The following is a 24239-nucleotide window of genomic DNA, read 5'->3' on the forward strand; positions in this document are numbered from 1 at the left end:
CTTGTCCCCCAATCTGTTCTGTCCTCTATGTAATAGCACCCTGGTTTAAACTTTTTAAAAAAGAATCTATTAATTTATACAGCATAAACAGACATTGTCATAATGCTATCATAGACAAAAACACATATACAACACAGTATCTCTAGTCTAAGTGCATTTAAGTCTTATTTATATGTCTTCATGTGCCACAGCCCATCATTTAAATAATGGATATTCTCAATGCCGATTCCTTTGTTAATTTTCCCAATGTCTCCTCCAGACATCTTCATGACTCCAATACACAGCGCGTGCTGTTTTCCTTCCGCCATGACTGCAACAATCGTATCGACTGCGGCAGGGTAAAGCTTTGCTCCTGGAGAAGTTAAACCTGGGCACATGATATTCGCACCGCTTAGCACAAATTTGATGGCTCCTTTATCAACTTGCTGGTGTGGCAGGATAAAAGGGTATTTGTGAAGTAACCTTAGAGTTGGATAAAAAGGTCCTTTCCTTTGTCTAAAAAAAATTAATTCTCCATTTACCGTAAGGATTTCCGTATGTTCATGGCATCGGACCATTTTGACAGGCTCTTTCTTAGGCATGATTTGGTTAAGCCATGGCTCAATATCTGGAAACTGCTCTATCAGTTGGTTCTTCATACCCTTTATAACTGAAGTTTTCAACTGGATGCAATTGGACACATTTTCCTTTTCGTCAAATTTCTTGAACATGATCCAAAGTGAAGCGGGCGCCAACAGGGTAGGCGGAATCGGCAAGAGTCCGGTAGACCTCCGGTTTCAAGCGGCCCTGTCCCAACAGCTGCGGCCGTTGTCCTCAACCGGAAGTCACGTTAACCGGAACCAGGCACGCTTTACGGCTAGGCGAACTAGGACTACTTCCGCTACCCTGCATCCACGTGGGTGCCTGGCCAGCTCTCCTCCCGGCTTCCGTCCGTCTCCAGTGGGTGGCGGGAGGGGCGGGGCATGGGCAGGGACCAGGATTGAAGGACCGACCTGAGGATCCTAGCTGGTCCGGGGCGATTTGCTGGCAGCCACATTTTCTCATTTTACTTGTAGCTAAATGAATCGTTTTCTCTCTCCTTTTCTCTGGCAGGGCTATGGAGTTATAGTCACTATCCTGGACCTGAGGGCTTTCCCGGAGTATGGTGAAGCTCGTGACAGATTGGGCCTGGGACGCTGGTACAGGTTTGAGTTTTTCTTTTGGTTAGCCTTGTTTTAAACAATCATTTATTTTGGCACAGGTGGTCTAGAGATGCAAAGGACAGTTATAAAATTGGTGCTTTGTGGGGACAAAGCAGATTGTGTTATTAAGAGGTTTTACGCATTTCATAGCCTAAAATTTTAGTGTTTTTTTTTTTTGGGGGGGTGGAGTGGGGGAAGACAGGGTCTCCCTTTGTAGTCCAAGCTGGCCTTGAACTATGTAGCCTAAGCTGGTTTCAAAATTCTCCTGCCTCAGCCTCCACATTGGTGGGATTACAGCTGTGTGCCACCACAACTGGCTTGAATTCTGCGTAAGAAAAAATTTTCTATTTGGTGAAACTACTGAGAATCTCGGTATTTTGTGTTTTTTTTGATTCTGAGAATTAAACTCAGACCTTGCACTTGCCAGGCAGGCTCAGCCCTCCTTGTACTGTATTTGAACCTATATGCTGTAACTGTTAACTCCAGGCTCAAGTCCTCATTGTTTTTATTTTTTATAATTCTTTTTTTTTTTTTTTGTTTTTTGTTTTTTTCCTTTTTATCGGTACCAGGGATCTAACTCACGACTGCCTGCTTGCAAGGCAGGCACTTATGCCGCTGAGCTAAATCACCAGCCCCATTGTTTTTATTTTTTAACTTTTTTTAAAAAGAGGATTCTTTTTTCAAATCTTAGATGGGAGTGTAATTACACTAGCAATAAAACATGATAAAAGCTCACTAATAACAGAGTTTACTAAGTGCTTATATGAGCCAGGCAGTGTGCTGAATACTTTCCACTTGTTTGCTCCTGGTTCTAACAAATGTGTTTATAAAGGAGGTTTTAGCATTTTACAGATGCTACTCCTCCAAACACAAAGAAAACAGAAAAATCTGCTCTATGCTCAGAAAGGTAAGGCATGTTAATGCTGTGGCAGAGCTGGGATACACACCTGGCCATATTCCACAGCCCATCTCTCTCCTCACTTATTCTATGGGAGAACCCAGTATTGGAGAGACAAAGGGGAGTGCAGGGAAGATGCCCTAGACAAAGACACAGGGGAAAGTGAGAAGCACCAACCTTCCTTGTTTTCCCCAGAGCCCTGAGTGAAGAGCAGCTGGTACTGTCGATTTGGGAAGTTGGCTGGAAAAAACTTATTCATGAAGGGGCTGTAAAAAAAGACAAAGCAGGTTGGCAAACAGCCCTCAAGAGCAATCACAGCTCTAACAACCCCGCCAATGCCCATTAACAGCTGTTATCTACTGGTATTCTCACAGCTGCCCTCATAGGTAGGTGTAACTGTTCCCAGCCTAGAGATATTGAAAGAGGCCCTTAGAGGGCTGTCTGCTTTCACATCTTCACACAACCCTTTGAGACAGCTGTCACTGTCATCTCTACAACCAGAGACTGAGGGCCAGGGGGCTTTGTCTGGGGTCACACAAGAAGCCAATATCTAAGCTGAGATTTAAACCTAGGTTTCTGAACTCCTACTGATTTCATACTGCCTCCCCATTACCATCAAAGAAATGCAAGCAGAAGCAGGTATTCTGGTGATAAAACAGTTTTGGGGAGTCAGGGGTTCCCTAGTCTGACCCACGTACTACTTGGATGAGTCCTTTGTGAAGAAGTAATTCTTGGACTGCTTTCCAGGCTTATCAAATCCGACAACCTGACAGTCACCCCCATCCAACTCCATGAGTTCCACTAACAGGTAATGGAATTTTACAAATGCAGCTGGAATTGGTCAGCCAGATGAACCCCAGCCTCAAAGACAGATCGTCCTCACATTTACTCCTTAGACTAAGCCTCTATTGCTTAGAACTGGCTTGGCTTCATCTCTAGAAGCATTCTCTCTGGTAAGCATTCTCTGGTTATGTAGCACACCCCACTTTCAGGTCAGGACGGGAACAGAGATACTCTTTTCTAGACCATCTTCAGAACAAGGTTAGCAAACCAAGGCATCTTGGCCCATATGGATTGGGCGTGGTAGTAAGGGAGTACTGGGGAGCAGCTACCAGCCCCAGCAGCCCAACACTGAAACCTTGTTTGGCCGTGTATCACCTGTACAGGTCTGGGATAGCCACTGACATGGCAGAGTCTCCCTAGGCTTCAGTCTCCTCACTGTATGTAGGGATAATGATACCACCTGTCTCAAAGGCTTATGTGAGGATATGAAAGCAGGCAGGTAAGACACTGAGCCTACACTGGGCTTACAGAAAGAATGTTGAAGAACCATAGGCTTCTCTCGTGGTGCATTACTTTTTAGCCTGAACTCTAAATTGTGTGACATCAATGAGGTATGAGCTCAGAGATGGCAAGGCAGGCATAGCCCCTGCTTTCCCTCATAACCTGAACTGTGGTCTGTTTTCAAAGACACTTGAGGGCTCAGGAGGATGGTAGTAGACTGGGGTGGGCAGATGGAATTAGGGGGATCTGTAAGAATTCAGCCTGGGATGACCTGGCTTAGAGCTCAGCACCTGCAGCTCTGGCCAGGCCTCTACTCTGCCAGTTCTGAGCCCACATACCCACCTGCCACCTCTACTCCAGCCCAAACTGGAAAGAACACTGGCTTTGGGTGTTCAGCACAACGAGGCTTGAGACCTCACTCTGCCTGTACCAGCTATGAATCCTGGTGGCCGCATAACTCTTTTGAGCCTTAATGTCCCTGTTTTGAGGTTTTAGACTGTGTGTGAATCTTGAGGAAGCTCTAAGTTTGTGGATATAAACAGCTCATTGAAATTTTAATAATGTTCTATTCTTTGAAGACTAAGAAACTTGATTTAATTGAAGAAGAGTTGGGCTGGCATGGTGGTGCACACTGGAGTCTCAGCACTTAGGAGGGTGAGGCAGGAGTACTGTCATGAGCTTGAGGCTAGCCTAGGTTACATAGTGAGATCCTGTCTCAAAAAACAAAACAAAAATTTAGAAGAGTCAATTTAATTTTTGGATCAGCTCTCTAAAAAACAAGATGAAATTATCCTCCTTTACTAAAATAGTAATTATTATTATTTGGTTTTTTTGAGACAAGGTCTTGCTGTATAGCCCAGGCTGGCCTTGAACTCATGGAGGTCCTCCTGTCTCAGCCTCCCGAGAGCTAGGATTACAGGTGTGTGCCACCATGCCTTGGTACTAAAATTATTTTAATTGAGTTCTGTTCCATATAAATTTTACAACTATTTCATCCATTGTACAGTTTTTGATCCCTATCTAACTTTTCAGTAGACAAGTTTGACCCTGAATGATCACCCCTCTGCCCACAGCTATCCATTATTTTCAGAAGATCTAATTTTCCCAGGTCAACTTCTATTGCTCTAAACTTTATTAAGAAAAGCTTCTAGTCATTGACAAATCTTATCATGTATGGTTTTAGTTATTGTTGGTTTTCTTTCCTTTTTCTTTTTCTGGAGTGCTGGGGACTGAGCCTAGGGCCTAATACTTACTAAGCATGCGCTTTAACACTGACCTATTACCCCAGCCCACTGTAGTTTTATTTTCTGTTGATAATATTTATAATTGTCTTTTATGAATTGAAGTCAGAGGATAACTTTCTTTTTTTAAATTTTTTTTTGGTCTTTTTCGTTTTTATCGGTACCAGAGACTGAACTCATGACTGCCTGCTTGCAAGGCAGGTGCTTATGCCACTGAGCTAAATCCCCAGCCCTGAGGATAACTTTCTTAGCTAATCTATGGGAAACCTGGGATAATGTATGTCAGCTACTGGAAGTAGAAAAAAAATTTTGTGTCAAAATGATAGAGGTTTAAAATCCCTCTATCAGGCAGTTGGATGAAGATCTCTCATATTCTTCTTTTTGTAGGTTTTTTTTTTTTTTTTGGTACCAGGGATTGAACTCACGACCTTGCACTTGCTAGGCAGACTCTTACACTACTGAGCTAAATCCCCAGCCATCTCATGTTGTTTTTTTTTTAATCGTCTCGGTACCGGGGATCGAACTCATGACTGCCTGCTTGCAAGGCAGGTGCTTATTCCACTGAGCTAAATCCCCAGCCCCTTTTTTGTTTTTTTGAGATGGGGGTTTTACTAGGTAGTTCAGGCAGGCCCTTAACGGATTATGTAGTCCAGGCTGGCCTCAAATTTTGGGTGATCCTTCTGCCTCAGCTTCCCCCCAGTACTGGGATTAGAGGCATGTGCCACCACACTTTGCTTAAGATCTCTCATGCAGTGCTGCCCCTCAGCATGTGGCCTAGCAGTGGCTTTCAACATACACTGGATTCTCTGTGGGGAGGCTGGGCTTGGGGCTGGGGATGTCCCAGATGCTGAAATGGGATGGATGGGTTCACTGTGAGAAGGGAAAGGAAGGGAGCCAGTGCCGGGAAGTGATTGTGTCCCAGTCCTACTCAGGTGCTCGTGAATGCAGGGGAGTGTGCTGTGAGTGGGGGGCTGTGCTACCACCATCTGGCTACATGTTACCAGTTTCTAAGAGCTCTCGTTTTTTGTAGGCAGGACAAGGCAGTGCCAGTTTTCAGAATAAGAGTTTGTGGGTGAAGGGTCAGTGTAGGAGAAGGCAACACTGAATTCTGACTTAAGCCCACAGCTGTCACCCTGGGCAGGGGCCACCGCCCTCATGTGCTCTGGCTCTAGGCACACTGCAGATAGCAGCTTGGTTGCTTTCATTTTATGGTGGAAAAACTGATGCTCAGAAAGCTTGAGTAATAGATACAGATTACAAAGCTGCAGATCCAGCCCTTGTCCCTGGGCTGCCTCTCAAGCCACTGTCCTGCTGGTGTGCCTAGGGACTGAGGCCATACTTATGTTGGCATTTGTGGCCTTAAAGCAGATCCTGCTTTCTCTCTAGCTGTTTGGCAGCTCTGGGAAGATCCCAACCTGTGCACAGCCCTTCCAGCTCCTGGCCTGGTCTCACTCTACCTAGCTTCCCACCCTTTACAGCCAAACTCAAATCCAGCACTACTGGTCAGCTCAGTCTATCAGTGGCTCTTAGTCTGAGCTTGTACCACCACAAAGGGGCAGATGCAAATGCCTTGGGACATCCGAGGCACAAGCTGGGGTACAACTCCCAAGTGGAATTGGGACAGTGATGCCAGGTGTTTGCTCTGCACAGGATTACAGGATACCTCTAGCAGTACAAGGTGCCAACAGCAAAGGAACAGTGGCATCAGTCACATATTCCCCCTGAATTGACACCAGTGTGGTGATCTGAGCAGGGTGGCAGTGGGAAGATGGGCTCTGGGACCACGAAAACTTGGGTTTGATTCCTGACTCTGTTGCTTATCAAGCTGTATGATCCAAGTAAATTTCTTAACCCCTCTAAGTTTTATTTCCTGGACTGAAAGCAAAAGCTAACTATATAAGGTTGACTGGCAGGTTAACACAATACCACCACTACTAACAGCTAAGTTAAAAGCTATTGAATACATAAAGTACGAGACACCAGGCTAAAACCTTTGCATACAACAGCATGAGTAAAACACTATTATTTTCTATCACATTTGTGATGAAATTGAGGCCCATGGTCATAGGGCAATTCCAGAGCCCCGACTCCTAGCATCCCTCTCTAGTGCCTCTCTCAAGAAAAAGACAACATTAAAGAGATGAGCTGAGTACTTGGCAGGCCACAGCAGCTCACGGCACTGGATTACTCTTCCTAGCACTGTAACAATTAATGGACGCTACTTCACAACAAATACTCCCAACAACCGTGATGCTAGGGAATAACTACTGGATATTCTTACCAGTTCTGGTAAGGAACCTGGGGCCCCAAGATGCTGTGGTTCTCAACCTATGTTGTGGCACAAGGGAAAGATTTCTTTGGGTTTTATAGCCAGGATTCAGACCTGGCTCAGAATGACACCAAAAAGGTCATGATCATGGGCAAGACCCTGTCCTGGATCCTGAGAAAGCTGCTTTAAGTGCTGCACAGAGACGCCTTCTGACCTGATGGTGTGGGACAGGGCCAGGATCCCCAGCACGAAGAAATACATGGACAGCAAGAGGTTGATGTACTCCTGGGAGAATATCTGAGGCAGAAATACAAAAAGAAACAGGAGTCAGGGTTGCCAGTGGCCATGACAAAACATGTCCTTGTAGAGCTCTTCTAGAGCTGATGATCTCACCCCTCAAGATAGGGGAGAGAGGGGAAGAGTGTCAGACAATCCTAGGAGCCTTCCATTTACAGTTGTGGGAACTTCATGGCCCCAGATGTACTTCCCAAGAGTCTGGAGATCTATGCACGGAGCTGTTATCTAGAGATAAGCAATTATGTTTGTGCCCAGAGTCACGCATGGTCCATGGGAGATGAGGGAGTGTGAAGTTCAAGACCCAAGAGATCTGGCTGAATCTCAGAACTTGCTCTTCCACATTTCCTTCTCTGAAGATCTGGAGCCCTGCAGAGCAGTCAGCAAGGGCCAAGCGTGTTGTTTACAACTATCAGGGGGCTCCCTCCACCCTCCACACTAGTTCTTGTGATAAGACTCCTCTCTTGATGACAGCAGGAAGTCAGGACAGCAGACCCTGACAGCCACTTGGTTCCTGGTCTTTCTATTGTCAGATAAAACAAAGAAATACCCTCCATCACAATGCTCCAAAGCCACTGTCACTACTTGTTATGTAGTTGAGGCTATCCTTAGACTTACTGTGTATCCCAGGCTAGTCTTGAACTTACAGCGATCCTCCTGCCTCTGTCACCTGAGTGCTGGGCTTGTGACATGTGCCACATCTAGTTCACAGGTTAATTTTAGACCTTGAGAAGGCACTGTTACATCCTCTCAATTTGCTGTAGTCTGCTGAATTTGCTACTGTGAAGGTCTCTAACTAGGACAGAAGAACTCCTGTGTGAGGTCCAGATATATTGGCTGCTGCAAGTTTCTGTTTCACTGCAAGTCTGATCGGGTTAGTGTTCTGCCTGGAGCCTGCAGTGGCTCTTTCTGCTCCTTTGAGCTGAAAGCCCAGACCTGTGTGCTGTGGGGGCCGCTGCTGACTGTGTCTGCCTCAGCACACACTGCGTGCCTTCTTTAGGCTGTAGCCTGGCCTGGGCTCCTGCTTCATCTCGGTTCACATACTCATTCTTCCTGAGCTCTCAGGTAGTTTCCTTAACACCCCTTCCTGAGGTATTTAGTAGGTAACTCCCAGTTGCTTCCTATGTGCACGCCACTGTGCTAAACAGCAGAGATACAGTGGGGAATAAGGCAGAGTCCGTTCTCAGAATTAATGTACCAGGGAGGGAGAAAGAATGACACCTGATACACCACCAGGTGGTGTGGAGGCTCACAAGCAAAGGGGGCAAGGAGTTACAGGGGGAGGTGGAGAGCTATAATCTCAGACAGGTACAGAGGGAAGACTTCTAGAAGAGAACCCTACACCAAGCCAGGGAGCAAGCTATGGAGAGGCTCAGGAAGAGTACCTGAGGTAGAACGAAGGGCAAGTGCAAAGGTCCTGGGCTGAGTGCTTGTTGGTGTGGGGCTGTGAGCCTGGAGCAGACAGTCAGAAGATAAGGCTGGGGAAGCAAGACGGAGCCAGACTATGCAGTGCCATAGACTTCAGATGCACTGGCGTGGACAGGCCAGCACTGGAGGTGCAGGTACCCCTCTGCTGCTGCAGAAGACCCTGCAGGGTTAGAGTGGAAGCACAGTCCTTGGAGGGCGCTGTGCAGTCCAGAGGGAGACAATGCTCTGGACGGGGGTTGGGGGTGGGCAGGTGGTGGGCAGCAGCAAGACTCCCCAGTTGTGCTGGAGTGGGAGTACAGGATGCATCAAGGGCTGGGTACAAAGACTCCAAGAGGAGGAGGACTTGCTGAGCAGCTCTGAGTGCAGTGCTGCTGAGACGGGGCTGGACAGGAGGGCCTTTCCCCTCAGCTGGTTCTTCTGTGCTTTCTGGCTTTGTCCCTTCTTAGACTGGGACTTCATCTTTATCTATGTGACTGCTTGCCTGTCTCCAGCATTGAGCAACATGCTTTAGTGCAGGGATGTCAGTTGTTTTTCTCTCCAGTCTCCCCACTACAGGGCGCCAGGTGGCAGGCACTCAATAAACGCAGAATGAATGGATGAGCAAATCAGTGCTTGATTACATGTGTGCTACAAGAAAGACTTATGAACACACTTCAGCGCCATGGGGATGTATTCCTTCTGTAGAGATCCACTGTGCTTTGCACCCTGGGGAGAAAATCTCTGACCACACTGTGGGCTCTGGTGTCTGCTTCTGTGGATATGTGAAGCAAGCACCAAGTCTTACTTTCCTTAGTGCTCTGGCAGCTTCGGCCCTGCAAGGCTGATTTCTGGTGAGAAAACGTATCTTTAGAACGTTGTTATGGGTAAAGTGCTTAACCAAGGTTTACTTTTTTTTTCACTCCCAAGATTTGCTTTATCCTATTTTTCTTTTTTTCCTACACTCAAGGGATTCTTCTGCCTCAGCCTCTCAAGTGATGGTACTGTAAGTGTGTGCCACTACGCTTGGCTTATTTTATCCTGCTGAAAATTTCATCTTCATTTTAATTTCTTTCTGTTTTTCTTATGACACTGGTTTAATTTTTATAAGCTGCACTGAAGTAATCAGTTTGAAGTCTTTTTTGTACTTGGAATTGAACTCAGGACCTTGCAGTTGCCAGGCAGGCACCTGTGGCACTGAGCTCTGTCCTTCACCTTGAGGTGATCAGTTTTAAATGAGGTGAGGTAAAGTATAGGATATCATGTTGAAAAGTGCTTTGTAAATTTTTAAAACTTTGTCTTTCTGATGGCTCACACCCCCAAACAGGCTGTGACCCCTGCTCAGCTGAGACAGTGTGTTAAGGCCAGCCCCTGCTGTAAATCCCCTTCTGGCGCTTTCTCCCCAGGATTCAGTGACAGCAAACCCATCAGTGGAATGTGCTCCTGCCTTTCTGTCTTATGCTTGTGCTCTCTGCACTGACCTCAGCTCAGTGTAGCACTTCTCAGGGATCTTCCTCACCACTTGGTTGACTGCCTGCAGCTACAATAAACCATGTGTGTTCACTTGTCTCTGTGTGTGTGAGCTCCTTGGCTGTGTTACAATGATATTTAAAGCCTTCACATCTGCAATACCACTGGTGATGACAGGATCATTCTATACTAGGCAGAAAGTCCCTCTGAAAGGTATATGAAATAAAAGGATTAAAAAGAAAAAGAAACAAAAAGGACTTATCCTCACAGGTGTGAGAAGGGATTTACAGCCACTGCCTTTACTGGGGCCACGTGGGGTACATAAACCCTGGACTTGAGGGAGGTTCCCAGCTATGTTGGAATGTCAGTAAGTCAAAGACAAGGACAGATGGGAGAACCCGTGGCAGAGACCAGCCTTACCACACTGGTGCACCGGAGTGCCTGGGCAGGATGTTAGAGCCATCTATAAGGATGCTAAGCATCAAAAAGTCTAAAAAATGTACCACACAGTTACAAACTCCAGTGCCCCAGCTAGGAGCAGGGAGGATAGGGGCTGAGTAAGAGCCACTGAGGTCGGCCTTTACTGTTAAGCAGGCCAATCAACCAGCTGTCAGGTTGAGGATCTGGAGGAGCCTGGTGGTTGTGGTGTCCACAGCTGCCTTTCGGAAATCTCATGGCAGACACTGAGTCACAGGGCCGAGGTATACACGGTGCTTCTGGCACTCAGCAGGCTGGGGCTCACTTGGCCAGAGGACAGGCCAGGCGACAGGAAGACAGTACTTTGAAAAAAGGTTCACACCTTCTGTTGCCAAGAAGTTCCTTTTTTGGGTCACTGTCTGAGGACAGAATCCTAACTACTGAAAATATCAGAATGTCTTGAGGCCAGGAACTGGATGTACATTTCTTAGTACATTAGGTGAGAAATACTTATCAGTGACAAAGTCTGAAGCAGTGGGCTAGCTATACGGGCCTTGGAGAGATCTCATCAGTACAGAGAGGAAAAGGAAGCAGAGGGAGCCACAATGCCGCCACCAGACTCACGTACATAGACACTGACATGCTAAGTACATGAGAGCACACAGATACTGACACGCTGAGTACATCAGAGCGGGCACCTTGGATGAAGGAGAATAGAGGTGGGCAATGGCGGTGGGTATCAGGGTGTAAAGTGTCTGAGGATGGTACGTTGTGAACTGAGGAACTGGTAAGTTCAGTTTACTGAAGAAAAATCAGTAAATACTCAACGCTGTTTGCAATTTTTTTTTTTGAGATAGGCTCTCACTAGGTTGCCCAGGCTGCTGGCCTTGAACTCTCAGTGAGCCTCCTGCCTCGTCTCCCAAGTGCTGGGATTACAGGCATGTAGCACTACATCCAGTAAGTGCATTCTTATTTTTAAAAATGAAACCCAGAATAATATTTTTTGTTTAAAATGAAGGGAGTGGGCTGAGGATGTAGCTCAGTGGTAGAGTGCTTGCTTAGCATGCACAAGGCTGAGTTCAATCCACAGTACAAAAAAAAAGAACAAGAAAAAAAAAAGTGAAAGGAGTTCACCAGGCATGGTGGTACATACCTGGTACATAATCCCAGCACTTGGAGGCTGAGGCAGGAGGATGGCCAGAAGTTTGAGACCTGCCTGGGCTATAAAGTGAGCTCAAGGCTGCGCCATATAGTGAAACCTTGTCTGGGGGAAAACAAACAACAACAACAACAAAAAAAAAAAAACAAGAAAAGAAAAGTGAAGGGAGCTGGGTATGGTGGTACATACACCTGTAATCCCAGCTCGTGGGAGGCTGAGGCACAAGGATTGCGGTGAGCCAATCTCGGCTACATAGTAAGTTCAAGGCCAGCCTGAATAGCCTGAATTGCATAGTAAGACTTTATCTCAGACAAACAAAACAAAATAAACAAAAAACAAATACAAAAAGCAAGCAAACAAACCAAAAAACCAAAAAGTGAAGGGAATGCTGTGAATCAAATGTGACGTTTCTATTTGTAGGAACATTCTACAGCCATCAAAAAGAGTATCTTTGATCCAACAATGAGGGAGCAATGCAATACAAAACAGGCATTAAAAGTTATTAGAAGTTATCTTCATTCAAAGATGGATAAAAACTAAAATTTGGGTAGAACCTATGCAGTTGAGAACATGGGGATGCCAGTATACGTGTAGCTGTGAATGGAAATGTAAATTGTTATAATGTTATTGGATGGCAATTTGGCACTCTTTGTCCAATTACACATCGAGACTATGTGACAGCCTAGGCTGCTGCAGACATACTTGAAGAAAACATGTATGCCATTTCTAAGATACAAGCATAAGGATGTCCAATGCAGCGCTGCTATGACACCCAGCATTCGACATACCTAATGCCCCCAGCATGAGCAGCTATTAAAAAGCCATGCACCTAGTTAGGTAAATTTGACTCTGCTGATACAAAAATATCTCTATGGTTATAGGAGACGCAAGTTTGATAACTTTTTAAAATTTTTTTTTTGTCTTTTTCCCTTTTATCGGTACCAGGGATCGAACTCACAACTGCCTGCTTGCAAGGCAGGCGCTTATGCCGCTGAGCTAAATCCCCAGCCCCTGTTTTTCTTTCTTAATATACTGTTTTGGTGTAACACACCAGCTTTCTCTCTCTCTCTCTCTCTCTATATATATATATATATATATAGAGAGAGAGAGAGAGAGAGAAACATATACATATATATATATATATAAAATTTGTATAACCAGAAAAATAGTAGAGTTAGACTTTAGAAACCAGAAAAGTTACAGAGTATTTGTGGTTATGTGAGAAAATGCTCATGATGTCATCAGATGAGTGATAAAGCAGCCACAGACCGAGGACATGAGGTGGCCACAGCCAGGAAGAAAGCAGGCACTGGACACCGGAAGGACACACCTCCAAGGGGAATCTGTGACTTTCTGTGGAAGTGCGATTTTGAATGACTGCTGTTTTTCCCTATTTACTTTTCTGTGTTTTCCAGGTTTTCAACACTCAGCTTGTATAACATTTATTGGGAAAATAAACCTCGATAAAATTAAAAAATAAAAAGGTGATTAATATGGCAGAGGCATGCCTGAGACACGAGCTGTACCCCAAGTCCAACAAAACCAGACTGGTAGCATAAAACAGAATCAAAAACTACATGGAGAAAATAAGCAGACTAGCTGCAACAGTCCCTAACACTGTGGTGGGTCATGGGTGAATTATTCACTTTTCTCTGATTTGTTTTCTATAATGAACACACATGTCTCCTGTGCTGGGAAAAATGAAACAAAATAAAATACAGTTATTTTAAACCAAATGACACCATGGAGGGCAAGACTTACTTTGAAAAAGAGGTAGAGTCCCAGGAGCGTGCAGCTGGCTATGATGGGGAAGCGGGCAGCATCCCGGCTGGTGATGGTTTCAGGCATGTCTGAGGCATTCTGGAGGAGAGACACAGGAGAGGCTGCTGACCGAGGGCTACGGCCTGTATATCACAGCTGCACACTGGTGGGAATATGCAGGGCTTGGACAGCTTGTTCATCTCTTTCCCTCACAGCTCCAGTCCAGTTAGGTGCCTCAGGGGTTCCTACCAGCTTTCACTAATGCTGGTCTTGCTCTTCCCCAGAGGCTGCCCATCTCCCCACCCCAGGCAGATGCTGTGATCTCAGCACTCTGCCACTGAGGAGAGCTGGGCTAGGGTACAGACTGTCCAAGAAGAACCCAGGACACGACTTTACAGCTGAGACAGTTACAGCATGTAACAATCAAGAGGAAAAAACCCTGCAGAACGATGACACCACAGCAGCTCATGAGGCAGCCACTGTCTCTAGTATTCTTATGTGCCAGCTGAGAAGGAAATAACATTGGTATTTACCCAGCAGGTAATGGGTATGATGAGCTGAAATAAACAAACAAAACTGATAATGGCTAAAACTGTACCCAGGAAGATACAAACCACAAGAAGCAGATTTTAAGATCGGTGTCTGGGAGACATGAATATGACAGAAATGAAAGCCACAATTACACTTATAATGGCAGATGCTATAGTTGGCAAAACTGTGATGTGGGGTAAAGAGCTGAAGAAGAATAAATATTTACATGAAAAAGAACTCAAAGTGATGGAACTGAAAATAAAGCAGTATGACACAGGAATTACATCAGCTTCATAGAATTTATGCTTCTAATGAAAGCTCACTCATGTAGTATAATCCTGGTTTAATGTTTCATTCACAAGCTTCCAGATTCACCACACTTGCCATCTCTCTGCTAGGCTAGTCCTTAGTCCTCCAGGGGTCAGTGAACCTCACTGCCATCCAGGCCTTCCACGTTTCCAAGTGTTTTATATCACAGCTACTGAAAATCCCAGCAAGGCCAGATAAAACTTCTGCTCATGCCCCACAGCCACAGGCTGGACGCAGTGGCTGGGATTCCACCATCGCCTGTCTGTCCTGTGAAAATGGTGTCAGTGTCTCTGGGAGAAGAGATCACATTAGGGTGAGTCTCACCAATACTTTGGCTCATATCTGATTCTCAAACAGGAAAAATATGCTAAGAAAGGAGCTGTGCGGAGGCTCTAGTGGCCCCAGGTGGAGACTGCAGAGTGGGAGGAGACAGGAGCAGAGGGCAACAGGTCTGTGACATGGTTGCTAGGAGATAAGAGGTGTGAGGAACCAGGATGTGTATACACCACTGGCTTGAGGACAGATCTGTTCAGACCTTTGAGGATAACATAAATGTGACAGATGCATTAAATCATAATTTGCATATACCCAAAGACACACAGAAGATTCACAGCACAGGAATTACAATGATCTTAAAGAAAAATGTTCACTCCTGTTTTTCCCTCCAATGCTGCATACACGCTAGACAAGGGCACTACCTCTGAGTTACATTTCTAGCCCCTTACCTGTTTTTCAGACAGGGTTTCATCATGTAGTCCAGGCTGACCTTGAACTTGTGAATCCTCTGCCTACCTCTGTATCCTGAGGTGTGAGATTATAGGTGCTATCACTAGCCTGGCTTGCCTAGTACTCTGCTTTTTTTTTTCCCCCTCCTCTTCACTATTAATGAGAGAAGTTCAAATTAAAGAAATTCCACTTTTCACTTATTATAAAGGCAAGATTATACAGTTTTGGCAACATATTGAGTTAGTGAGCTATGGGGCAAGAGAGAGCAAATCAGTCTTCCTGTAGAGATAATATCATATGGCAATATATGTTAAAACCACAGTGCACATACCGTTTGATGAAGCAATTGTACTTCGGGAATTTTTCCTACAGACATAACTTAGGCCTAAGCAAAGTGATGTGTATAAAGCAGTGACGGTGAATCTTTTAGAGCTTTCAATAATAACCTGCTGCAACACGCACCACTGATACAGAGTACATCCTCAGCATTCACTGCTCTGTGAGTGGCTTGCTGGGTGCCAGAGGAAGGTCATTTGCTCTCTGAACCTCAGCATACTCATCTGCCAAACAGCATGGCAACATCTAGCTTCATTCACTCCAAAAAGGACCAAGAAGCTTAAACCAAATGAGATATGGACATGAAAGAGCTGGCAAGCTGTAAGTCCTGTGATCACAGGACTGGCTAAGACTATCAGGGAGAGGGAGTGAGAAGGCCCTTAACCAGCCCCCCACTGGAAGGCTGACAGCAGTTCGGTGTGACTCACTCCACTACGGCAGCTCTGCCAGGAGGTGGGGGTGAGGAGGGTGAGCAATTCTCATACCCAGGGGCCCAGTTTCCTTCATTTCCTCTTCTCTGCCAGTTCCTGGCTTCTGCTTTTGGCAGCAGTGTGTGCTGGTGGCCAAATGCCTTATGTGCTCTGTGCACCTTTGCAAATTTAGTACAGGTCCTGTGTAGCAGCAGTGTGGGTAAAGAGTAAGTTAGACAGCTTCTAATCTTGAAGAGTTCCCAGGCTGGTAGGCTAAGCTCCTGCTAGGTAAACAATGTGGTGTGACAAGTGGCAAAACAGACCCACATACTGACACAATGTATAGCATGAATGCCAGGCAGTTAAAGAGAGGTTTCTGAGGTCAGCAGGCCCAGGCAGACTTCCTGGTACTTTCTTGCTAGCTGTGGGCTTCGGGAAAGTGATTTTAAGTCTTGATTTCCTTGGCTGTAAAATGACTTGTAAGGATTCCCAATGTGCATTGGAAGCACTCAGCATGGTGACTGAATAATCACTCAAGCTGTACTCACTATGGGTATCACTGTTAAGTAGAAGGGAACTATGAGTAAGTAGGCAACACGGTTTCTGCAGGAAATAAGAGCGTCACAGGGCAGCTAGAGCAGGTGCCACTTAAACAAGACCCTGGAAGCCAGGCCCAGGGTCTGGTAATGCAGTAGGAGCCATATAATGCTGAGTTGAAGAGCCTGCTTGTGTATGAGGAAGTGAAGGCAAAGGCCTGCACACACACAAGCTCAGGGATGTGAGCTTGTGGCCTTTCTGACAAACCAGAGTGATGGCTCATCAGAAGGTGAGACTTGAAATCTGACTGGCAACAACAGAGATAAGAGTTAATGTTTACTGAAAACTTTCTACATGCCAAGCAGCCTTCCAGTTGCTTTACAAATCCCTACAAGACAGATATGTTTATAGACAAGGAAAGTGAGGCTCAGAGAGGTGAAGCAACTTGCTTAGCAGAACACAGATGGTGAGTAGCAGAGCCAGGTGAGGTGGTCTGGTTGCAGAACTCAAGATTTTGGCTACTATTTACAGGCTGACTTCTATTTTTCCTATCTGGAAATATCTGTTAGAAAGTTGTGACTTGAAGATGCTCAAGAAGCCTGTGATCTTCTTGAAGAACAGAATCTGAAAGGTAGATGGTAATCTTTACAGTTATGAAAATACTAAAAGTTGTAGGATCGATTCTTTACCAATTTGGATTTTTTTTTCTTTTTCAAATCCATTTTACTCCAACATAAAAAGAAAGAAAAAAAACTACAATGAAATTTCAAAGCATGTCAATCAGGGGTGGATTTTTCTTTTTAAACCAAACACATTTACGCAAACATAATAGCTCCTGGAACACAAAACATAAGGAATGGAGAAAAGGCTAACACAAACAGCACAAATAAATTTAGCTGACAGGCATATTCTGAATGTTCTGTTATCAGAGCAGAGCAAAAGGAGTAAGGGAAGACAGATGCCTGGGTTCAAACCATTGGCACAGGGACTGTTTCTAGGCCACGCCTCAGAAACCCCCTGGAAGACTTGGACCATTCTGTTACTGTCATCCCAGCCAGAGACCCCAGGGTCTCTTGTGCTCGTGCCTATCCCCACTCACCTCAATCCACAGCTGTCTTCAAGATGACTACACCTGTTCTTCACCCTTCTGCCTCCTCTGACTACCTGGCATGCTGTGGTCTCTCTAAAGCTCACATCTGACTCTAACACTAATCTGCCTTTTCCCTGAGGAATGGACTACTACGTAGCCATTAAAGAAGAAATGAGAACAGAATGGATAAAGAAAATGTATTTATACACAGTGGAGAACTGCTGCGCTGCAAAGAAGGGTAAGTTTGAGTCATCTGTAGGAAAATGAAAGTGCCTTGAAGCCATGTTGGGTGAAATAAATCAGACATACTAGCTTAAGTATCACTTATCTTTTTATATGAGAAACGTAAAAATAATTTAAAGAGGAAAAGAAAGACAATAGGAAATATGTAAATGGTACACAGGTAAATGGGAAGGGCATTCTGAGATGCAGGAAAGGAAAAGGGAAGTAATAAAAAGAATCAAGATGTGTCACGTACATGTACTACTTCCTACAATGACTGTAATCACTGTGTACTACAAATGTACTGATAAAATGGATAGGATCTCTACGGGGATCATTTTGTAAAATCTAAGTAAAAAATGCACATGGCCTCTGACCCAGGAAATTCATTTTGAGTCATTTACAAATATATGAACAGATGTGAAATAGTGAATGATCAAGGACATTAATTTCAGCATGGGTTGCAACAGCTGAGGACCAAAACACCTAAATGACTGCCTCTAAGTCAGTGCTTCTTAGTGCACATCAGGACCATAGGAGGGCCAGAGATTTAGCTCAGTGCCATAAGTGCTGGCCTGGCAAGCACAAGTCATGCGTTTAATACTTGGTACCAAAAAAAAGGAATTGCTCAGAACCTGTAGAGGCTTATGAAATACACTGCGGGGCCCTCTGTCTTCTAATTCTGAGTGTGTACTTCTCCCAAGACCCCAGGTGAGGCTGTGCCACAAGTTCAAGGGGCCACCAGTTCTAAACAAGCTAGGAGTATGGGTGGGATGTACACAGTTGTTAGAGAAAACACAACACACGGTACAGACACAACCAATCTCCACAGGGTTAAAAAAAGCAAAGTATCAGTTATATAACAAAAATTGAGGAAATAATATGGTTACTTATCTGTAAAGGCATAGGATCTCCCTGGATGGATATTTAAGAAACAGGTGACTAGGACTGTGCCGTGAGAGGAAGCTGGCAGCTGGATGGGAGGAAACTTTCACAGTACAATGCTGTGTATCTTTTACATTCTGTACCAGGAACACACATTACCTGCCCTGCCTGCCGCAAAAGGGTGAAGCAGATCTAACACAGAAAAATGACCAAAACATATCGTTACAGAAAAAACAAAATCAGATTGCAAAGTAACATGTGCTACAGAACCTCATTTTTATAAAATACTTACTTGTATGTTTGCATGCACATATTTTGTATATACAGAAAAGTTCTGGAAGGTGGGCTGGGGCTGTAATTTAGTAGTAGAGTATGCTAGCATGTGCAAAGCCCTGGATTCGATCCCTAGCACTGTACACATACACACAGTGAAGTGAGTTACTTCTGAGGGGTAGTGCTGAAGGTTTTTTTCCTTTATATCTCTGCACTGCTTGAAATTTGTACAAGTATGTAGTATTTTGGTGACCACTAAGGTTTAAGTGTTACATTACCTGTGTGAGCTTGTTCCTCAGAAGGTTGCAAACTCCCTGAGCATCCTGTCATACACGTAGCCCCTGTGTTGCGCTCACTTCTTCACTCCTATCCTGCCTGTTGAACCCTCATCCACTGTGCTACTAGCTCCCCTGGAATTCAATCTTGTGGGCTAGCAACACTTCTGGATCTTGATGGTGACAGTTCTGGAAGGAAGGCTTGCCCTTTTCTACCTGGGCACTCCTGGTACCCATGACCAGTCCTGTTGGCTGAGGGGATCATCTGCAGTACCGGACAAAGGCTGCTGATTCAATCTGATGTGCAGGTACTGCCTGGACCTGACTCCCTTCTGGGGATACAGCTCTCAGGCAGGCTGGGCGCTGCAGAGACAGTGCCCCTGGCAGACTACATCCCAACACTCCTGCTTATTCTACCTTCTTTCCTTCACAGGTCTTTACAGTATGCCCTGCCTGCTGTCATTCTGACCCGTGGGGATTCTGTCCTTACTTGCTCTTGCTCACCTGGTTCTGGGGTCCACCCCTACTGTGAATCTAAGCCAGGTGTCATGGCGCACATCTATAATCCCAGTACTCAGGAGGCTGAGGCAGGGGGATCACCTTAAATTTGAAGACAACCTGGGCTACACAATGAGGTTCAAGGCCAGCCTGAACTACATAGTGAGACCTTGTCTCAAACAAACACATAAGCAAACAAACCAAATCAAACCAATCACAAAACTAGTTGGAATCTAAAACTTTAAGGCCCTCACACCGATTTTCTCTCTCCTTGCCAAATGACAAGGGAAATAATTCAGGGTAGAAAAGGAGTTTGGTCTGTTTGGTCCTCAAGTTAAAAGGCTCTTTCTGTAGCTCTTCAGGGACATCAGTATCAGTGAGAGCCCTGGTCTAGGATTTAGCACCTGATTCAGCCCTTAAATAGCAGAGTGAACTTTGACTGATCCTGTTTCTTTTTCTATACAACAGAGAGAATACTGTCAGTGCCCTATAGCATTCAGGTAATGTGTGCATGGAGGGGGGAGGGTAAAGGGTTTAAGCAACCTGGTTATTGGTGGTAGGACACTGTTAATGGATGATCAGTTGGTAATTTCAGTCTTTAAACCCTGGTGGCCTGCAGGAGATGCTTGGGGGCTGTTATTAAAGCCTAAAGATTTTTTCTCTCCACATGCTCGGCTCCAGTTACACCAGACCATTTGCTGCTTTCTGGACTGTCTTGCACTTTCTGGCCTTCATTACCTCTCCTTTCCTGGTTCTCCTGTTTAGAATGCCCTCATCTGGCTAGAATTGTTCCTCACCATCAAGCCTCTAGCTCTTCTCCCCTGCAATCCCTGCCCTGCTCCACAAGTGCTCAGCATTCCTCTGTGAAGCCTGAAGCACAGCTTGCATTATAGTCACAGACCAGTTTCCCTTCCCTCATCCACACTCTTGAACTCCTTGGTGACAGGGCTTTGACCTACTCATCTCTGCAGCATGCCTACACCCTAGACCGTGGTAGAAATGCTGTTGCCTAGCAGGTGCTCTCTGAAAAGATCAGTGATCCATGTGCAGAAGACGACAAGGAAGGTCACTTGGATAGAACGAGAGCCTCTCAGATCAAGCCCCCAGCCTCATGGCAAGCTGCCCTTTTGCCTCGTCCACCTTGGTCTACTTCACAACTTCTCTCTGCACCAAGTATCTGGCTGACATCTCTGGAAAAGAGGCTAAAGCCCCCTGAATTGTTACAAGAAGCAAAATAGAAAGGAAAACAGGATCACACCAGAGCCTCTCAGCCTAAGCCCCACCTGACTACTACTCTTCACATCTGACCACAGAAAGCCAGAGGTGACTTCTCTGTTTTTCGAAAAAGGTGGCTGTCCTGTCATTGCATGAGCTGGGTAGTGTTTTGAGAACCTGAAATGTGGCAGTTTCAAAAGTGACAGCTGCTTGGTTTCTGCTCTCTGCTTGGGCTCATCTTCAAGATTGGTGGGGGAGGAGTAGCAGGTTAAGAGGCTGTCAAGACAGGAAAAGGGTGCCAGGAAGTGAGAAGCCATCGCTCCAAAGAGTGGACAGGGTCAATATAGGGAAGGTGTGGAAGTGAGGAGGGTGGGAGAGCGGGAAGCAGAAGGTGGAAGACGTTGGAGTGGTCTTAGGTATCATCAAAGGGATAGATGTAGAGGAAGGTCATGGGTGGAGTCCAGCTCAGTCCCAAAGGGATGCCAACACTGGCTTACTCCCCAGGTAGGCCCAATTTGGTGGGGGGGACCATTTTAGAGGAATGGGGAGAAAGGCTATCTGAGGGAGGGGTCAGGGCAGGTGTGGGAACAGTGTTAGAGATTAGAAGCAGGACCTGGGCTTTGGCTAGGATAGATCCAAGGCTAAGTAGTAGTTATGGAGGATACCAACATAAAGAGGTGTCTATTCGTGGTTAAAAAGCAGAGCGATCAATGTGCCACTGTTCTGAGGAGCTGGCTGACTGGAACTGGATCAAGAAAGTGAAGCAAAAGACTGGAGGCTGAGCTGGGACTGTATTCCTGGGTTCACTGTTTCAGGCAGGGGCCTTATGTGGGAGCTCTAGGTGAGGACACAGCTTGCCCTCAGTGTGGCGAGACAAGTCTGCCTAGGGATGGGTCTGAATTGGCCCTGGGGTGATGACAGGGCTCCTAACCCAGAGATGTCTACGGATCCTATCACTGAGCTCTGAGGACCAGCACTCTTCCGGTACAGGTCGGGCCCCAGAGGCCCGAAATAATCAGTGATCGAGTCGCAGTGTGAGAGGGTCGGCTGATAGTGTTTTTGGCTGCAGCATGATGCACAGACAGGGCTGTGTCTGGGTCCGGGTGGCGGTAGAAACTAATCCCTATCGGAGGAAAGTGTCAGTACCCAGACCCCAAGACGTCACTGGCCAGCACCGGGCGCGGACGCAGGATGGGGACCCATGCTGGGAAGGGTCGGTGCCCGGGAAGGGGGGGGCGTCTGCCCCGCCTAGGAGGGCTCTGCTGGGAAGCGTCCAAGCCAGCCGCGTCTAGGACCGGGATGGGAAGCGCCCGGCTCTGGCATCGACCTTACCTTGCCGCGGGCACAGCGCACGGAGCGCAGGGCGCCGAAGAAGATGGGAAGGAGCGCCATGAGCAGCAGGCTGCCGTAGGCCAGCGCAATACCCTCGGGAGTGGAGGGCGGCCGCGTCGTGCCGTTGGCCGCGCCGCCTGTCTCGGCGCTGCCGTTGTGTGGGTCGCTGAGTGCCGAGTCCATGGCAAGGCTGCGCTCGGGTTCTGACTCCAGCTCCGGCCGCCGCAGGAACTCAGAGGCAGGAACGGGCGCAGCTGGGAAAGCCACGTTCCCTAAAGAAACAGGAAGTGACGTGCCCTCCCTGCCGCCCCGCGCCCCTCACGCACACACGCACGCGAGCGCGCTCCTGTGGCCCCGCCCTCCCGCTCCCTTGCTTGCTCCCTCCCTCCCCTCAGCGGCAGCGGGGGCGGGGCGGCCGGTTGCTAAGCAACCTTCTAGCCTCGGGAAAGGAAGCCGGATCAGGCCGAGGTCCTCTATCTGAGGGACTCTGGAACTGGTTTAATCAATCGCACGTTGTCCTAGTCTCCACAAACTCGTCCTCCAACAAAGAATTTGTCTATTCACGCATGCATTTATCCAGTATTCAATTGTTCGTTCTCTCCTTATTTATTTGGTGGCCCACTCTGTGCCAGCTACCTCCTAGGGTCTGGGGACACTGATGTGAACAATACAGACAAAACAATACAGACAGTTCATCCCTGCCCTCATGCAGCTTGCATTTTAATGGGGAGGAGGAGAATGGAAGACTGAAAATAAAAGGACAAAATAAATAAAATATAAAGTTTAAAATATAATCCGTAGCTGCAAGTTTGCGACCAGCCTGAGCTACAAAATTAGCTCAAGGTCAGCTTGAACTGCACAGTGAAACCCTGTCTCAAAAAGAAAAAAAAAAATATTCACTGCTGACTTTTGAGCACCAGGAATAATACATAGAGTATAAAATCTAGAAAACAGCATCTCTATAATACAAAGATGTCAATGTATGGGTTATGCGTTAAATATGTTAACTGGAGTGAATAATGTAGAGAAAAATAAAGCAAAAGGGGGGTAACATCTGGAATAGAGAAGACCATATTTATTCAATGAATAAATGACTATCCCGTTTGATTTTCAACACAACTCTTTGAATAAATTCCTGAGACTCCTGGCTTTGCAGTTGCTACTCTAGTTAAGGCTTGTAATAAAAGTGTATAGTGCAGTAAGCAAAATGGAGAAAGTTGCATCCTGCAGGTACCTAGCTTTCTTTGGTCCAAGCAGTGATGTCACTGGCTATAACTGAATGCCCCCATAAGACCCATGTGCTCAGAGGTGGGGCTTTTGGATGGTGAGGAGTTGGGGCAATGTGGTTGACTTGCTGTTGGAAAGTGGGGCCTACTTGGAAGAGGTGGATCACTGCAGGCATGACCTGGTAGGTTTTTCCTGGCTCCTTTTTCTTTTTCTCCCTGCTTCCTGGCTGCCATGAGTGAGTAGCTTTCCTCCCCTGGGCCCCTTTGCCAGGCTGTCTTGCCTTGGAGCCAGCAGATTATGGACTGAAACTGTGAGCTGAAATAAACTTCCTTTAAATTGTGGATATTGGGTACTGTGTCCCAGTGATGAAGAAAGTGACTAAGACAAGTAGAACAGAAAGCAGGCCCTCCAGAGACCTGGCTATGAGCCACTTTGGAACTTAGAAGTGCAGATCCACTGTCCTCCAGTGTGACTCTAGTACACTCTGCTGTGGAGGCTTTACATGTGTAAGTGAGTGAAATTTACAAAGCCTAGATCTATTGTCACAGGGCAGACAAAATGAGTGAATTTAGAATGGATAGATATTACTATAGTGTAAAATCACACGGCCTAGTCCAGGCTTGCAAATTAGTACATGCCAGGCATCATAGCAGTAACTTTACGTACGTTGTCTTTGATTCCAGTGACAATTCTATAAGGGATAATTGGTCCAATTTTACAGACAGGACATAGCTGCAGTACCCAACATCCACAATTTAAAGCAAGTTTATTTTGGCTCACAGTTTCAGTCATAATCTGCTGGCTGCAAGGCAATTTTGCAGACAGGAAATAGCTGCAGAGAGGCAAAGTTGCCCACCCAGGTCACAATGTCAGCAGTGATAGAGGAGAGCCTTGAACTTGGGTCTGTGTGCCTCCAAAGCCCCTGCTTTTTCCAAACTTGCAGCTTCACTGTAGGGTGAGGAGTTTGGACTAGAGAGGACAGTAATGTAGTTCTG

At 46.1% G+C, this 24239-nt stretch overlaps 2 protein-coding genes across 5 annotated transcripts in view; both read right to left on the reverse strand.

The window, feature by feature from the left end:
* Nucleotides 1-22313, reverse strand: part of Hm13 (histocompatibility minor 13) — a 41698-nt gene extending 19385 nt beyond the window's left edge. For 2 of the 4 annotated variants that reach the window (XR_216418.4, XM_005006554.4), the window contains exons 1-4: nt 22018-22313; nt 13379-13477; nt 7088-7170; nt 2257-2345 (exon numbers count right to left, since the gene is read on the reverse strand). Coding sequence is in view for 3 of the 4 variants with exons in the window: in XM_005006554.4 (XP_005006611.1) it covers nt 2257-2345; nt 7088-7170; nt 13379-13477; nt 22018-22200 (454 nt within the window). In the remaining variant the exon portion in view is untranslated. The remainder of the gene's footprint in view (nt 1-2256; nt 2346-7087; nt 7171-13378; nt 13478-22017) is intronic. The other 2 variants (XM_063248556.1, XM_003476678.5) reach the window with 2 other exon arrangements.
* Nucleotides 74-1208, reverse strand: Mcts2 (MCTS family member 2). Its single transcript, XM_005006553.4, has one exon. The coding sequence runs from the start codon at nt 708-710 to the stop codon at nt 165-167; it is 546 nt and encodes a 181-aa protein (XP_005006610.1). The 5' UTR covers nt 711-1208; the 3' UTR covers nt 74-164.
* Nucleotides 22314-24239: the final 1926 nt, after the last annotated feature.

This window comes from Cavia porcellus, unplaced genomic scaffold (assembly GCF_034190915.1).
Source record: "Cavia porcellus strain 051 isolate PalLab524CR breed Dunkin Hartley unplaced genomic scaffold, mCavPor4.1 scaffold_5, whole genome shotgun sequence".
Lineage (NCBI taxonomy): Eukaryota > Metazoa > Chordata > Mammalia > Rodentia > Caviidae > Cavia > Cavia porcellus.

Coding starts and splice junctions, on each gene's coding strand:
- Mcts2 (XM_005006553.4), bottom strand. CDS start 710: ATGTTCAAGAAATTTGACGAAAAGGAAAATGTGTCCAATTGCATCCAG.